The sequence below is a fragment of the Orussus abietinus genome, unplaced genomic scaffold (assembly GCF_000612105.2).
Source record: "Orussus abietinus isolate OABI.00-Male unplaced genomic scaffold, Oabi_2.0 scaffold6, whole genome shotgun sequence".
NCBI lineage: Eukaryota > Metazoa > Arthropoda > Insecta > Hymenoptera > Orussidae > Orussus > Orussus abietinus.
In genome coordinates, this window is record NW_019396002.1 from 1,089,162 (window position 1) to 1,107,461 (window position 18,300).

The window sequence follows — 18,300 nt, forward strand, 5'->3', positions numbered from 1 at the left end:
GCAACCCCTGTAAATGTCTGCCGACAGGGTGGCATTTAATGGCGCAAAACAACCCCTTGAGGAAGAGGTGGGATTGCGATTGCCCGCCTAGAAGAAGAGGTCGAAGACGGTCCTACTGTATGGAAGTCGAAATTGCGTAATCGACGATTTTCCTGAGAAAGAAGAAATAATAATAAAAACCACCCCCTGCCGTTCACTGGCTTGTTGGTGCGTCTAACAGGGGTGTATGGAAGTCGAAATTGCGTAATCGACGATTTTCCTGAGAAAGAAGAAATAATAATAAAAACCACCCCCTGCCGTTCACTGGCTTGTTGGTGCGTCTAACAGGGGTGTGTGTCAAAATTGCGTGAGGGGAACTGCCCCATGTATCATTTTTTTTTCCGGTCCCTTTGAAAGTCGATCGACTAGGGTCGGCTTCAGGGGTGGTCACCCCATTGCGGCGAAATTTCCGCGTTGCGGAAACAATTGAATTATCCTCGTAGGACGTGGGTGCACCTGCTTGCAGGTGAGGCGCGTTTAGGGGAGGGTCGAATCCAAACAAAGGGGCTGGTTGACCCCCCTTGGAGCATCTCCGACCTGTGACCTCCTTCGGGGGGTGCTGGCGGGGGAGGGACATAAAAGTATAACGACCTCGATTCGACGAGGGATATCGGGGTGCGGCCGGATTCCCATAAAAGTTGGAAAAGGCTTCATCTCCCGAGGACCGAGAAGGGTAGGAAAGCGGAAATAGATAGAGCCTCCCAGGAGGGGGCGGGGGCGGCCTCGCATCTCGCAAAAAGTACCCCGCGAAGTCGGGGAGCATCTCCGGGGACCCGTCCCTCCACCCCCGGAAATGAGGGTGGAATTAAAATCGAAATATCGAGGTGAACCCGAGGCCTGCATGACTACGGGAGACGGGTCGGAGAGAGTCACGGAGCGAAATGTTTTTGAGGAACTGATAAGGCGTTCCTGAAGAATACCTGAATTTGTAGAAGAAGACCTGAAGACCAGCCGAGGAACTTTGAAAAATACCGGAAGAACCTTTAAGACCCCTGAAGAATCCTGGACACCTGACGAACCTTGATGAAATCCTGCAGGAACACCTAAACCACACAAAAAATGGCCCTCCTGACCTCGACAGTCGCATGGAACTGAAATCCAGGAATCGGGGCACCCTCAAATCCACCCTCTTCGAGAAGCCACCCAGAAGAAGGCTGCGCAGCGAGTCCCGTAGTTCTTCTTCCTCCTCTTCAGGGCTCGGGAGGGGCCCTGAAGAGTCCCTGAACGCCTCCCAGGGATGGCTCTCCCGCTCGCCAGAGACTCGAGGAGGTCCTGAGGGAAGTCCTCGAGATTTGTCCAGGACTCTGGGTCGGTCTCCGATGGACCATGTACACGTGAAGGCGAGGTCCACCTCGAGGAGCAACCCCTCGAAGATGGCCTGCGAGAAGGCCTCGCGCCGCCTCCGAACCGTCCTCTTCAAGGCCTCCCGACTTGGCGTCAATGGCGCCGAGGTCGCAAATTTGACATCTGCCAAGAGACTTCTGCCAAGAAGAGACCACGGCTGGAAGCTCGCCGTGTTCCTCGTCCTGATGCTCGCGGGGGGTGTCATCGTCGCCCTTGTTTGCACAGCCAGGGAGGGCTGCTCCAGGATAGAGGACATCGTGAGTAGATTTTATAACCCTCTTAAAAAATTATTCCTAAAAAGTTATACGAACGCTTTCACCCCGATTATTATTCTCCGGGATTTAATTCTCATTGCGAAGAAAATTTCCATGAACGGTTCTAAATTTGAAAACCACCCCCGTGGAGGTGCCCCGAGGGGTGCAGCTGACTCGACCCCTGGATCGGAATGTAGCTCGAGTTTGAACAATTTGAAAACATCGGGAGCTCTCCTTTCTACACGAGTACGTGCTCTGCGGTTTTGTTAGAAAAAGGAAAAAGAAGAAGAGGGAGGAAAATCGCTCCCTCCCCCGGCGAGTACACGTGCCACCCTGAAAGGTCGAGAGAAGAATTGTTCACGAATTATTAATTTTTTTTTCTCATTACAAGCAGGAATTAATGTTTGAAAATCTCTGGTAAACAGGAAATTACGCGATCGAGGTGGGGGGAGTAATTTCTTAGCGGCGAAGATTTCTTTTTATTACAATTATGAATTATTATTTGGAAATCCCCGGTAAATAGGAAATTGCGGGGCGAAAGGAAACGCGGGGATTTCGAGTCGGGATGAAGGGACCGAGATAAAAATCTTGCCGTGAAATTGATTTATTGGTTTCCGATAATGCGAGAGCGTGTCGCCCGTCGAGGGCACCGACGTGGTAAAGGGTGAAATGACCGCAGGTGAGGATACGTCGTTTCCGTTCGACCCTTGAAAATGACGGACGAAGGGTGGAGGTGCAATTACGCTTTCGGCCAGACTCGAGTTTAGGGATTTCTCGGTGCACCTAGGGGTGGTTTCGAAGGGTCGTGTTGCGGGATGCGGCCCGTTAAGGGGATCAAGCCAACCGAGGGTGGTTCCGTCGATTCCGGGAGATTCTCGTCGAGACCACCCCAGAACTGCGAGTCCTCGCTTCCCAATTTCTACCAACAACCCTTGTCGACTTTGAAAAATTAAAAATACCGGAAACACCCTTCCCACAATTTTACAGTTATTCGAAAAATTATTACTAAACATTTTTTTTTTCGAGGTTATTGGGGGGGAATTTAATGATCAGCGGGATGAGGGTTGTTTCTGGGACTTTTTGAGATTAATCCGAGGTGAGATGTGAATAATCCTGTGGAATCTCTTTCAGGAGAAAGAGATTGCACAGGTGCAGGTGCAATTTCAGTGACTGCGCAGGCGCAAAAGAGGGTGGGTGCAGGGGGTGGCGTAATTCCGGGATAGCAGGGCATCTGCAAAGGACTTGCCGTCAACTGTCGGAATGTTGGAATATGCCCCATCGCACCTACTCCCTCGTTTATTCATTTGCGAATTAATTGCTCTGCGATCCGGAATTTTCCCTGTTGCGTCCCTAATCACGCGTAATTACCGCGAAATCGGCGAGGCGAAGAAAATTCGGAAATTCCATTAGAAAAAAATAATTCATGAAAAGGGGAGGAAAAGCATCAAATTATCTACGGATAATGCTACCCTAATTATTTAAGGAGTTTTGGAAAATGTGAATGAGCTCGTTTAAGTCCTTTTGGTCTTCTTTTTTTTTTTTCGTTTTTTTCCTCCCTTTTAAGGGAATATCCCCGCTCTTTTTAAGACCCTTGGAAGGCCACCCCGAGCAATAACTGGCACGCGAACGGGGGCGAAGAATAAGCCCTCGAGTAAAGTCGCGGTAAGCCGCGCGTAATTAGTCACCCTCTTGGATAAGCTCGCACCCCCTCCGGGCCGGAAGTTCGCGGAAAAATTGGCTCTCGCGATGCCATTTCCTTGGGGTCTTGGGAGCCTTCGGCAGCGAGTCGAGAGCCACCCTCGAAAACGAGGACTCCCTTTTCTGGAACCACCCTCGCTCGAGGGGTGCAGGTGGACGACAGGGGGTGGGACGAATATACGAAAAATGTCGGCGGGATATGTCGCGGTGTCGCGAAATTCACAGCTCGGGATCACCGATGCACTCCTTGATTTTTCCTGGGAGGAGGGACCAAAGAGAGAGCAGAAATTCGGAGGAAATTCTAAGGACCCGGGATTTGAAATTTGGGAAATTTAAAACGAGCGTCTCTGGGGTCGCCGCTAATTCCTTTTTTGGTGGTAATTCCCTTACTGGTTTGGATAATTCCGGGATTTTCTGGCTCGGCCATTTCTGCACCAATTTTCGCCGCATTGATCAAGGAACTTCGAATTCGTTTCGACTCTGTGCCTCGGCCATTCGTTCGAAAGTGCGCTTATTCCGCGGTCATCCCCCGGACTGGGCCACCCACTTTCCACCCGCTTTTCGCCCACTTTTCCGCCCACTTTGCCGCCCGTTTCACCGTCCGCCTCGCCGCCTACTTTGCCACCCACCTTGCCACCTACTTTTCCACCCACTGTGCTACGCATTTTTCCATCCACTGTGCTACTCATTTTTCCACCCTCTTCACCACCTATTTTTCCATCCGTTTTACCACCCACTTTGCCACCCATCTTTCCACCCACCTTCCTATCCATTTTTCCACCCACCTTGCTACCCATTTTTCCACCCACCTTGCCACCCATTTTTCCATCCACTCCACCACCCACTTTACCGCCCGTTTCACCAGCTCCACGTTTTACCGCCGCAGCAAAGGACCGCTGCGTTGGCGATTCGCGACCAGGGCCATTTTTGACCACGTTTCGGCCCCCGTATATCACTCCATACCGTCGACGGCCATTTCCCGGAGCACACGTGCCCGGCTTCCGCGGTTTTCCTCCGGGACGGAGTTGCATTGATTCCCGACGTCGCGCGCGCAACTTCCGCGAATTCATTAATTTCTGAAAGCGACCTCCGTGAAAGCGCATTTGTCCCGGCGCCGTTTCCCGTGGCGCGTTTCCCCGATTATGGGGGAAATACTCGGCGCCGCGAAAACCCACCCCTGCTCTCGAGAACCGCGTTTCGAGTTTCGGGAAGTTGCGCCCTTATGAGGGGATTTAGGTAATCGAAAGAAAAATTACCCTCCGTACGGATTTTTTGCAATTTTTCTTTTACTTTTCCTGGGGTATGAATCTATACCAAATTTCTGGAAATACAGGGGATGGCGTTTCCCTTCCACAATAGGGGGTGGAAATCGGGGGGGGCGACAGTCGAGATTTGTAGATTAATTTCCGACTGCCGGGATATTATTTTTTTCAGTTATCATGATTTAAGAATCTATAAAGAATTTGGGGAAATTGTGGGGGATGATATGTTTCGTTGGTATCGGGGGTGGAAATTCTGGGGGCGAAAGTCGAGTTTCGCGGGCGAATTTCCGAGTGCCGGTATCTGAAACGAGTACACGATGCCCGAATCCGGAGTACGTACATGCAGCCCCGTCATGTGCTATCAACCCTGGCCGTATCTACCCCCGGCATGCACGAACGCGTCAAATGCAGAGCCACCCCCGGATGGAACGCCGACCATCGCTGATATTTCACGCCCTTATCTCCCCCCTCGACCCCCTTTTTGGTCTAATGTCACAGCCCCCGAAATTCTAGCTAAGGGGGAGTATTTCCGAAAAGTGGCACCCCTACATGTGCACCCCTAGATAAGGTCCAGGGTGGATTCCGATAAGGGTTGGCAAGACCTCGTCGATCGTCGATCTCCGACGTCTCTCCTTCCTGAGATTAAAATCCAGAAACAAGCGGGGTGATTTATCTCCCCCGTCCGAAGGGTGGTCCAAGGTAATTCAGACCCACCCCCAAGAAGAACAGCAAGAACCACCCTTGGCCGGACGTGCGGACCTGCTACATCCATCAATGCGCTGTCTCGGCTCGCTCTCATGATTTGCAATATTTTTCCACCCCCTGCCACCCCCCGGCGAATAAACGACAGCGTGGAAAAACCGACCAACCACTTTTTACTAAAAATTCGGATTTACCGCGATTGTTATTCGTGCCTTTACCTCTAAAAATATCCGGAATAAGATGACTCGCATTGATGGAGCGGAAATCAAGGGAAACGTGAAATAAAGTGGGAAAATAAAATGAATATGGGGGATGAAACGAAAAAAAAAAAATTTGCCGCGCATCATTTTTATGGGGTCGTCGTCGATGTTTGCCTCGGCCTCACAGTCGACCCCGACAATGTAAACGCGCGTAAAGGCTGAAAGCGCGGAAACAACCCCCAAAATGTTCGATCGCCCGCGAATTTCCCACAAATTCGGGGCCCATCCCCTTTCCAACCCCTTCTCGTCTACCCCGCGGCTATTCGAATTAATATTTGAACGCCGCCGCCGACTCGATTTTCACGGAATCGTTACTCGGACATTCCGGGATTCGCCCTCGCGGAATTTCGTTCCGCCATTTCGAAGACGCACCCCCTTTTCGGGGTGGCAAGCCCTGCCGGATGTTGCGGCATTTCCGCGCTGCGGAAACACGCTACGCGGAACTTTCCCGGACTCGTTCCCCGCTCATACGTGGTAGCTCAATTATCGCGGGGGATTAAACTTTCGCCCACCTCGAAACTGCTTCGATCGAGAAATCGCTCCGAATGTGCGCGATTAACATCGCAAATATTTCATCGTGATCACTCAGCCTTTAGGCTGTTATAACGACGAGTCGTGGCGATTTGTAAACTGGACAGTTTAATCGAGTATCGAAATGTCCACGCATCAGTTTGCACAGATTTACTGCTACGATTAATCAGCCCTTTTCTTTTTTGGCATAACGATAAATTGTCGAAATCTGTAATCTGTGCAGTTGTAGCCAATTCTAAAATATCCGCGCGTCAGTTAAAACTGTGCAAATCAATTTGCACAGATTTATTGTGACGATTAATCAGCTATTTTTGGTTCAAGTTATAACGATAAATCGTAAAAATGTATAATCTGCGTATTTAAATCGCGTTCTAAAATATCCATGCGTCAGTTAAAACTGTGCAAATCAATTTGCACAGATTTACTGCGACGATTAATCAGCCCTTTTTTTCAAAGTATAACAATAGATCATAAAAATGTACTATCTGCGTATTTAAATCGCGTTCTAAAATATCCATGCGTCAGTTAAAACTGTGCAAATCAATTTGCACAAATTAACCGCAACGATTTTAATCGCTGTCAGCCCTTTCCCAGTATGGCGATGATGATAACTCTTAAAAATGTGTAATACGCGTATTTGAATCGTGCTCTAAAATGTCCACGCGTTAATTAAAACCGTGGAAATCAATTTGCACGATTAATCACGTGGCGTGTAGTCATTTTTAGGAAAACCGTGCCAGGAAAAGTGGAGGACCTCCGTTCCGGCGGATAGCCCCCTTTAATTCGGCCAATAAACTCCGGCGGAATTAATTTGACGGCTCGATATTGCGCAACGGGCCGAAAATAATTTCACTGTATTAGTTGGATGTCGAAACTCGTCAGCGAGCCGTGTAGTGTCCGGCTGTCGCGCAGGGGGTGAGATATTAAACCACCCCCTAGTATCAGACGAATCATCGAGAGGCCGAGTACGCACATGGAACTTCACCCTACTTTCCGTGAATATTAAATCAACGAGATAGCACAAAATATTCGTACTTTCCCAGATCTAAACGCGTCATTTCACTGAAACATTGCAATTAAAAATTGTCGCTATCGGGCCTGCTTCTTTTTATCACCCCAGAATCATCACCCTCCACATAACCCACAGGAAATAATTGCACGTTACGTAGCTTAATTACGGGATTAAAATCAATTTCGGTTATTAAAATCGACATGAAATTTTCTTCACCGCGAAAATACCCTAGTTAATAAGTTTTTCTCCGCGAGTGGCGCTCCAGTCGTCGAATAAAAATTCCAGATTTACTGGTTCCAATTTTATGGGAAACCGACCGTATGTGGTATGTTCTAGGGACTTTATGATGGAATTTCTATGAGCGATACAGATGAAAGAATTTTCCGATCGCTAACGAGGAGACCAGTGGCAGATTACTGCTCTGCTCTGATTAGCCAATTAATGGGAGCTCTCGATAAGCGGGGCGCGAGGCCTCCCTCTCGTTAGAGCAACCCTTTAATAAGCACTCGATTAGGCTCGCCAGGGGATGAAAGGGCTGACGCAATTAGTTTTCTCGTATTGCGGCCGCGAGTTGGGCTAGGTCGGGGTGGCGTGACGTGCTTTTAAGCCGAGCTTAAACCCCCCCCGACAGAAGGAAACTTTCACCGGGGGCGACGAGAAAACCACTCGCCCCCTGAGAGAGCAACCCCCGAAGCAGCGTTTCCCGGACTCGTACCTGCGAATTAAAACCCACGACAGCCCCTTCGCGGTTCCACCTGGGGGGACCCACTCCGACCTAAGGGTGCCCATTCCCACTCCACTTGGGGGGACCCACCCCCACAAGGGTAGGATCCTAAGTGACTACTCGCCCTACTAGTTTGCTTCCGAAATTAACTTGGCCTTCCGGCCGCGAAATTCGATCTGCAGTGATAACGATAAGTGGTGATGATGAATATAATAATTTTCAACGACCACTGACAATGTCGGATTTTTATTTTTATTTTTTTTTCAAATAATAAATGCGTATTTCTTAAGATTTGGGAGAGTATCGAAGGAAGCGTTTCATCCCCCTGATAAAATACGCGATCTTACTACGTTATCGCTCCCGAAGTATACTCGATCTGGAATGATAGCGTTCGATATCGAACTTTTTCGTGACATTCAGGGATAACAGTTTTTTTTATCATTCAGTCTTTTTTATCATTCTTTTTAAGTAGATATATATTTTTGAGGACGCGTAGGGATATCGAGTGAGGCGGCTCACTACCTCTGATAACATATGGGGTCGCACTGCCTTATCACCCTCGATAGCGGGATCGAACTTTCGATTAGTGAAATTGCGCGCACACCCCCGTGGGGGAATGTGCCTAATATTTGGAGAACCGAGTAATCGAAATCTCGCCCCCTCCTTCGCTCCCCGACGCACCCTAAAAATGGGGCCGGGAAACGTTTCCGAAATGAATTTCGCCCGGCTGGCAATAAATTAAAACTAATTAACCGAGCTGCGAATCCGCGCGGGAGCACGCCTCGTTAGCGGATATTGTCCGCGGTAATTGACTCGTGTCATACTCCGGTTTTCCCCCATTTTATTTTTCCCCGACCCTTTTCGACCTGGGAAAACGCGATTAGGCGATAACGGCCCATGAAAAAAAAAAAAAAATCGGCAATTCTGAAGGAAATTTAACCCCTTAACGGAAATTTTCTATCGAGAAAGTTTCCTGTCTTAATTAATTAATGATGGTTAATTTCAACGGCGGAAATTTTCCCGTCTTCGAGTCTATTAGAAAGACGTTTCTCTGGATGAATTGTTATCGACTCCTGATTATCAATTTCTTATCGATATTTAATTTCAAAGACGGAAATCTTCCCTTAAGATCTATTAGTAAGATTTCGGATGAGGAATATTCCTCTCTCGAAATTTCATATCGATAGGTCCAATTACAAAATTGTCTCTCCTTGAAATTTGCCTTTTATGTTTAAGTCCGCATTTTATCAATTTTGTAGTTGCACTTGAATGTTGCGCCGATTTCAGCGTTTCAAAGCGAGTTTTGTTTCTTCTTTTCCAGAACCTGGCGACATAGCCACCTGCCGGTTTTTCCCGCATTCATCGAAAACTTTCGGCACGAAACTTGCGGAACCGCGTGCGGCCCGAAGGACGCGGAAAAGCGAAGGGAGGATGCAGTCGCCGAAAGGGGAACGGAGGAAAGCCCAAAATCGTGGAAGAGGGCTTCGAGTGCGTTCATTCGCGTTCATGTTTTCCGCAGGCCGACGAAAGCGGTGATTTTCCGCAGAATTATCCGCAAAACGGAGAGTTGCGCCGGGAAAGAAAATTCGACTGGCGTAGATCCCAGCGACGGAAATCAACCGTCACTTTTCAGACATTTTTCCGCCTAGGAAAACTGACTTTTTGCTAAACCTACGATAAGAGATGATAAGCGTACGATAGCGTGATAACCGAAGATAGCCGGAATTCGGATAGTTGGCCCCGGAATTTGCGGTATTTTTATTAAGTCCTTCCTCTCGTAGCGAGTAACTGTGAAAGTCATTCCCGATAAGACCGAACAGGTCTCCATTTTTATCATTTCGACCGATGGAAATAGAATAATTAGGTTTAGGTAGAATGTTGTCAAGCTAGGGGCGCAGTGTAAATTTATTTATGCGCAGGGACGAGGAAGGCTCGATTAGTTAATCGATCGCGCCCTCAAAGGCCCTCGAGGCAAAATAGGATTTTCCGAAAGTACTCGGGAGGCCCCCTTGATCTCGATCATTTTCATACCCATAATTAATTACCAATTTCCAGGTAAGCGTAATCCTAGCTAGGATGGACCTATCCCATAAATCCGAATCAGCGAGGTGTTCCAAAAGAAAGCCCGATAGCGGGGTCAAAATTTCGATCGTCGATCGATTTAGATCTCCAAAATGGAACCTCGATCTCAAAGTCTCGAAAACCCTTGTAAATACCGAGCGGATGCTTTCGAGCGATGTAGTATTACTTAAAGATACGTGTGTGCCAGTGTATGAGCGAGTTTTTTAAAAGGACATGGCGAAATTTCGATAACTGAATCCTAAGACGACGTGCTGAGAAGAAGGAAAACAGAGAGAAAGAAACAGGGTAGACAATGGGGACCATCGACGAGATCATTTCCTGAATATTTTCGCTTTTCCCGAATTTCTCACGTCCTGGCGACTAATTTCGATAATCGAGCCTCTTATCGTATGAAATTAATTTAATAGTTATATTTACTTTTATTGGACGAATCTTTTTTTCTCTCTTTTTTTTTCTTCTTACCTCTTTATAAGATTACTTGCTCGCGTGGAACGCGTCGAGGGGTTGCTCGGGCGAGACGATTAGTTTAATCGACACCCCCTTGTAGGCACCTCGAATGTTTCCAGGGGATGAAGAAGCAAGGGTGCCGTATCGCACCCCGACGAGTGGCTAAGCCACCTGTTACTCTTCCTTCGGGCTCATCGATCCAAGGTGGAGGGTGGGACCCGAAATAAAGTCCAAGGTTCCGATTGATAAGCGGCCGTCGTGACTCTTTTCGCCAAAGAGAGATTCGCGCCATTGTACGTCGTCGTTGGAATAAAATGTCACACTCGTCAGGGCAGTTTGATTTCCCAGTGAGATTTTCCCTTCCTCGATTCCCCCTCAAAAAGTCATACTGCAAACATCAGACACAAGTGGCACTCGATTTAATATTAAAAAAAGAGAAGATTGCTCCTCTACATCCAACTTTGGTATTTAAGGCGATGGGAAAGTGGCGTCAAGTGAGATGTCTCGATAATGAAGCTTTTCTTCTAATTAGACGTACCGAATTGTCTTAAACATTGCAGCCTGAATATCGAGGCTGTGAGGAAAGTCCTGACACCCTTAAAATTTAATTTTTGATATAATATAACTTCTATATTCACGTTGGAACGGTTGGAAACGATTCGGGGGAAAGTCTTATGGACGAGACCCCCTTAAGGTGATGTGAATGTGCCGTCGAAGAGGTTTTGTTTATAAAACTTCTCTCCCAACTCGGTTTACCGAATAGTTTGAAACTTTACAACGTGAATAGGGAGTCTATAAGGAAGGTCCTGAAACTCGTGGAATTTCAATTCTTTTCGAATTTGTTTATAGGTATTTTAAAAATAGTTTATAAAAAATGAAATTTCACGAGTTTCAGGACCTACCTTAGGGTCTCCATGTTCACGTTTTAAAGTATGAAACGATTTGAGACACCCAGTCCGTAGAAAAGTTTTATGAACGATTGAGCTTTCGGTTGCCACTTTCACATCCCCTTAAGAGACTTATACGTGAGTAGAATTTATACTTGCTGGAGGAGTCTTATCTCGAAATTAGGGATTAGAAATTTAATATCTCCTGTTAGGGGGTGATTGTTTTTTATATGGGGAGAAACGGGGAGGTTTAACGGGTCTGGGTCATCTGGCAGGTATTCATAGATGGCTTTTAATAAGAAGCCAGGGTGGCGTTAAACGAGCGCGGTAAGTGTCCCCAACCCTCGCAGCAGTAATCGAGGGAAATATTTTCATAGAAATGCCGGCGGGAAATGCGATATTACGGACAACGGGGAGCAGGAGGAGCTCACGGCATTTCATTCGAGGCCGTGAAAGCTCGCTCGTCGATATTCAAAATGAATTGGCGCGCCTTTCGATGGATACTTCCTGGGGGACCGAAACTTCCCTCAAGGTTCTTTCGCCTCCTCGTCTTCTCCAACGTTACCTTCGCATTTTGGTACTTCCTTCCAGAATTCCATCACTTCATGTTCCCTCAAGCCTTAAACGGAAATTGGGAGACTTTGGGCCAATGTCGTGATATGAACAATCTGCACTTTCGACGTAGAATCTCGTACCTCATATTCTTACACATATCTATCTTTGATATTTCTTCACGAAATTCTTACATAGATACTTGCGATAAAGCAGAGAAAAGAAAATCAGATATTGTTTAGCGAGATTTAAAAAAATGTATAATTATCGCGAAAGCCACCCTTAATAAATGATTCATTAGCTGGAGAAATGGATGTCAACCGTCCTCGCGAAGAGAATCCTTAAAATCGTGAGGATTACCAAGAATTAATTTCTTTCTTCCTTCGTTCTCGCAATTTGTCAGAGTAGTCCGAATGATAAGTGGCACTCTTGTGTCGGGGGGTGGTTTTTCGAGTGTCAGGAAAATACGGGAGGTGCATCGACTCCGCTGCATTAAGGGGGTGCAAGAATGCCAGAGCGTTCCGCGGCTGCACGTAAAACGCATCGTGCATTACCCGGGCGGGGGGTGCACGTTCTTGGCATTTCTCCGAGGCTCCACCCTGGCTTTTTAACGGCCAATTTTTCCCCCAGAGAGTACGGGGGGAGAGTCTCGGGTCTATTTAGGAAATTTCTAGGGGAGAGGGATTTACCGCCACCCTGGTTTTCTCTTGTCCCCCGTTAAGAGAAATCAACAGGAAAGGGGGAGGAAAATTCCAATTAAATCTACCCTCGGTAATTTTCCCGGTATTCTGCAACCGGGCGATATTTTGACAGCCGGTGGTATCGGTCTCGACGATCGCCGAGGAGCTTCTTTCCCTAGTAAACTTAAATGAAAGTTGAGAAATATGATTTCCCGAGCTGTCAAATGTACACGCGGGAAACGCTCCGAGGCGGGACTCGCACCCTGGGCTTAAATTTAAATCCCATAATTGCACCAGCTCGCCACTTCCGGAATTCCCGTTCGTTATTTTCGTCCCTTTAAACCGCCGGAAGTGAGGGAATAATCGATTATACGCAACATCGAAAACTTGGGGAAACTAATCGCCGCTGACAAGCGCAAACTAGAGAACGGCAACAAAGCGAGTATAATTATGAAAGCATTAAATATTAAAAAAAGGACATATAAACTGGGATTACAACATTCGTTTAAATTCACTCCAGAAGATCCCGTATATGATATATATGTATATATCCAGTTTAATTTTATAATTATTTCCTGAGATTATTTTTGACCAGTAATGGTGAAAACTATAATCCAAAATTTCGCTCTCACATATTTAAGGGTATTTACTTTATAAAAGAATATTTGCATCCTATTCTCTATTTAGTAGTCAATTTTACTAGTCATTAAATTGAAGGAAAACGATTTTAATTGCGGGTCTTTGGTTTTTTCTAAGAAGAATTATTCCAGTAGGGGTTTCGTTGATAGTCGGAATTTTTGCGGGGGAAATGTTAACGCTAATGCATGTACTTTTTAATGAAGGAACAGAGGAACATTTCGGGGGATGAGAGTAATTGAACTGTGGTCCCGGGAAAATATGGAAAATATGGAAAATATGGATCGAGAGCATCGGGCCGGTGCATGGGAAAATTGCAGCCCACGAGGGCCGGCTCTCGTCGGCGGATATCTTGGCACTGCAGGCACTGTTTTCTTTTGATTTGTTTGAAATTTATCGGGACCCGGCCGGCTGGGGTGCCGACAAAAAGTCGGATTTGTCCAAGTGGACCGCTCTCGGAGTTTGCACATCCGGCTTCCGCTTTTTAGTCAGGTTGGTACCTCCGCGACACCGCGATCGCTAATCCGCGATTTCGGGCAGAAAGGGAAGAGATTAATAAATAATTCGACCTGCATGCCAAACTGAGCTGCACTTTTCCTCGACACAAGACCCAAGAGCCTCATTGCAAATAATAGGACGATCTAAAAATATTATACAAATTAATATCAAATTATTTTATCGACATTACTTCAATGCTTTTCACCGAATTTTATGCAATCTCGATGCCGAGGAAAATTCTCGAATTAAATTTAATTCCCTCGTGACATTTTTCCGGCTAGATAGTGACGTTAAAATTTAACCACATAATTACTTCGATGGTTTTCACCGAATTTTATGCAATCTCGACGCCGAGGAAAATGTTACGAATTAAATTTAATTTCATCGTGAGATTGTTGCGGCTAGACCGTGGCGTTAAAATGTGACGGTGCGACCATTTGAATGATTTCACGGGATTTTGTACAGTTTCCACGGGAATTCTGGAATTAATATGGAATTTTCGTGGGGATGAAACATCCGTGACGTTAAAACACTACCACCGGATTGTTTGAATGACTTTCCCCGAATTTTAGGAGGTATAGTTCACGTATACAGGACATTTTGCAGATGTAACCTCGACAAACAGACAACAGGAGAGAGGGATAGAAGGAGAAACAGAGGAACTCCTAAGCCGCAGCAAGGGTTGTTTAGTCGGAGCCCTTCAGCGATTCGCAAGCTAATGAACCCCTTCGGCATCAGGAATCGGGGTTTCGGGTTGAGCCGAGGGGGTCGGCCCACTTTTTCCAAATTCTTCCTTGGGCGTCCAGCCATTAGAGGAGTTCGGCTCTCCGAAACCTGCCCTGAAAGGCTCCCTTTGAGGGACCAGCCCCGAAACGGAAAGACCCTCGCTCAAAGCTGGCCAAAGAATTCCTGGGCAAGAGGAATGCCTCGCAGTCAGATTGAACGAGGCTGCCCAACCTAAGGTTAACGCGTAACGTAATATCGTAGAGCGTCTGACGTTTAACCCAGGTCAGGTCCGACCTAGGAATGCTTTTACCACTGACTTCGCTTTTACCGCCAGAATGACGGACTGCCCTCTGGCCTGCGGCCGCTGTTCCGGTTCCGGAATCGGGTAAGGTTCCCTCCTCCACCCCTGAATTCTCCCCAGGACCGAAGACACCCCTGAAGAACGAATTTCAGGGCACGTACCCTGGGTATTCCTCTCTTCTTCTCGTCCCTTCACCCTTTTTCTGATACTTTCCTATAATTTCTTTCCAAGGTGTGTACCAACTTTCAAGATGCGTTTCTTCAAGCCCTGTACATGTTGCGAGCCTTTTCCTGGGTTCCTCTTCTCGTCTGTCCCTCTTCCAGGCTGTGCATCTGAAGACACCTCCGAAGAGCCAGATTTCATCCTTTCTCTAATATTTTCCTGCAATTTCTCTCTTCTAGGTGTATAGGCATTATCAAGATGCGTCTCTTCAGCTTCCTCCGCGCTTGTTTCGACCCTCCACCCGAAGACATCCCCGAGGTGCCGAATTTCACGGCACGTCCCCGGTAGATTCCTCTCCCCTTCTCGTCCCTTCATCTTTCTTTTAATATTTTTCTGGAATTTCTCTTTTCAGGGCACGTCGGACTGATTGAGAGGCGCTTCTACTGGACCTGCGGAACTCTCGATGCCGAAGGACGCAGCCAGGATTCGGGCGCCAGGGTGAATTTAATATTTCGGCGAGGGGTCGCGTTTTCCCTTTGCCGAGGACCCTCGTAAAACCAGACCATAAACCTCGGCCGACCGGAGGTCGAAGGACACGAGGTGGTACGACCGTGGGACTCTCGTAAAAAGCTCCTTCGGGCTTCGCCGACGTCCTTCCGGGATCTCCTCCTTGATCGGCTCGATTTCCCCAGGATTCCCGGAAGCCTCGTTAAGCCTTCCTCGAATCGAGGTCGCCTTCGATCTATCCTCCCGCGGATCATAAAACGTTATAAATAATTATAAAAAATCGCCCCCCCAAGAAATTTATCATCTTTCTTAAACCTTACGATTTTATCCTTAGCTGGGAAAACGATCGCAATGAGCGAAAGTTCACTGAAGCGATCAAAAATACAAAATGTAATCTATTGTTAATATTTAGAAAAGAAAAATTCCGCATTATATTCTTATTTTTTCTCTATGTGTTCTTATGAGATGCGCTATTATGGTTTGATCCTTGCGGGAGGAGAAATGATCGAAACGGTCGATTCATTAGAGGGATCCATCGATCTCCCACGAGCCGGTGTCAGAGGTCGGGCCGCAACTGCGTTTTCCGCGTAACGGCGGCCCATAAATGGATTTACGCCGCGTCCGTGAGAACGTTGCGTTATTTCGGTGCACGCCTGGCGAGGGTCGTAAAGCCCCCGGTGTCTAGTCAAGACATAACCCCCCGACCCCTGACCCCCGTTCATCAGCTATCTCATCGAGTCGCTCGTTCGTCATCCCCTATCACGATTTAAGTGACCAGTCATTTTTCCTCCTCCGTAATTTACCATTCGACCTCGGAATTTCAGCGATCTTCTCGATTTCTCTCCCTTCCGCCAATAAAAAAAATCCGCAAAAAAAAAAAATCTTTCGCAAACTGCGGTTATAAATGTTATTTACTAATTTGGAAGGAAAGTAAGAAGCGACGTCGACCAATGCGGACTTCTCGAATGGATTCTGAAAACACCAGGGTTCCCAGAGACTGCAGCACGGTGCATCAGAGATGCATCTTTGAATTACGGCCCGCACTCTTGGGCGCAACTTTATCGACTATTTAACTGGAGCTTTGCGTTTTGCACGTACTTCCTTCTTTTCAAAGACCTCGATGAATGGATGGCCGGCACGTCTCTTGCGCAGCTTTCGAAGCGATCCCACCAGTGAAGGAAAAGAAATATATAAAAATTAGATAACACTGATTATCATAGACGTATAATTTTTTTTTCACGAAAGGGCAACCTGCAGAAGCTATTCCACCGGAGGAGAGCGGAGTCGAGTGAGGTAGAGCCTGCGAAATAATAATTTCTGGATTTGGAAAAAGGGACCGAAGGGTGTCGCGCTGCTCATCGATCGGGTAGGACGAAGAGGGTGAGAACGGCGAGAAAAAATAAAACCGAACAAAAGAAGGGGAAAAAAGGCTCAACCAACGGCGAGAATAGTTGGTCGACGAGCTTTGGCGGCACGAAACAAAACCAGCCCGAGGGGAAATTTTCGATCGCGCCATCCCTGTGAAATTTTAACGCGCCTCGAAGCCCCGACGATGACAGGATTTTGACGGCGCGTTGCGCTCTTTGTAACCCAATGTAACGGAGAATGCAGCCCCTCTCTTTCCCTATCTCACTCGCTCTCGTTCTCTCTCCCTGTGGCCGGCTGTCGACTGCATATGTTGCACCGACGGATGCAGCGATGTGCAGCGAGCACGGTCGACGAATGCGAATGCGTTATGCCTGGACGAGAGATGCATCGAGGAAGAGAGGGAAACAGGATGCGAAGTGTCGCGAAAGGCTTTAAGACCTGTGATAAGCGAAAAAGATGGCGGTGATAACAGGCTGAAGTCGCGCCTCTAAATCTCTTCCGACGAAAAGAGTGAATCGTAAAAAATCGAGATAATAATTGTTGGATGAGAAATATCGAGGATGAAATATGCCGGTGATAACGAATGATATTAATTCCAGTCGTGCCTGTGAGACCTTTTTGGCAAAATAAATTAATGATTAAAATCGAGAAAGGTCACGAAACGTGTGGTACATGAAAAGGATGGAAACAGCTGATATCGAGAGGTGAACAGCATGGTTACAATTTTTCGGACCGAAAGAGGTAGCGAAATAAAATCCTGCAAAAATCGACGAACTTTGTGGTGGTAGAAATTGATAAAGAGATTCTCGAGAAATCTGGACAGGGGACTTTCTCCGGATTTTCCAAGCGACCCACGTCGCTGGAAACGGCCTCATCGATCGCCCCGTCAATTGGAACTATAAACGTCCGTCTGAATCGCCTCGTCCGACGTGACCGTAAAGGGGTCCGAAAAAGCTCGTGCTGTAAGGCGTAGAGAAAAACAGGTGTACATAGAAGTATACAACGAAAGCTAATTTCGAGTACGCCCCCGCTTTCTCGAGAAAGCTTTTCCTCGATCCTTGAGACGGCGCAAAGACCGCGTAAATTATCTCCCTCAGATATTGGACATCGATATTTTTATTTCCCAGCTCAATCGCCGGTTTCTTTTCCTCCCTGATCTTCTTCTGGAAGAACTGCGGAAGACAAAGGGTGACTTTCTTGACGAAAATGTGCTACGAGCTGAATGTCAAAGACTGCGCCGGAAGTACGTAGCTCGATCCTCGCTAATTGGACCGGAAATAGGTCTCGGCTCGATTTTAAGAGCACTTTCTTCGCCCCCAGTCGATCAGGTCTCTTTCATCGACTCCAAGATTTCTGAGGAGGGATCGGCAACTAATTAGGACAACTCGTGGACAGGAAAGTTGTCTAACAACCGGCCCTCCTCACAATGGAGTAACGACCGGCGACATTACCGAAGTTCGGCAATTCGTGGTCTGGGCTATTCGGACCGAGCAGTCATTTTTGGCATTAACTCGGCCACCTCCACGTGCATTGCGCCCAGAGACAATTCCCCGGCCATCCTGCAGGGGATATCCGCATATTATTTCATAAACTAGGAGATCAAACCGGCTAGAAAATGCCATCGCATT

The 18,300-nt window shown here is 47.2% G+C and overlaps 1 protein-coding gene across 1 annotated transcript; it reads left to right on the forward strand.

Moving 5' to 3' along the window:
• Positions 1-722: 722 nt before the first annotated feature.
• Positions 723-10,680, forward strand: LOC105704461. The gene is made up of 2 exons (XM_012433681.2): positions 723-1,640; positions 9,148-10,680. The coding sequence occupies exons 1-2, from the start codon at positions 1,125-1,127 to the stop codon at positions 9,160-9,162; spliced, it is 531 nt and encodes a 176-aa protein (XP_012289104.1). The 5' UTR covers positions 723-1,124; the 3' UTR covers positions 9,163-10,680.
• The last annotated feature ends 7,620 nt before the right edge of the window (positions 10,681-18,300 follow it).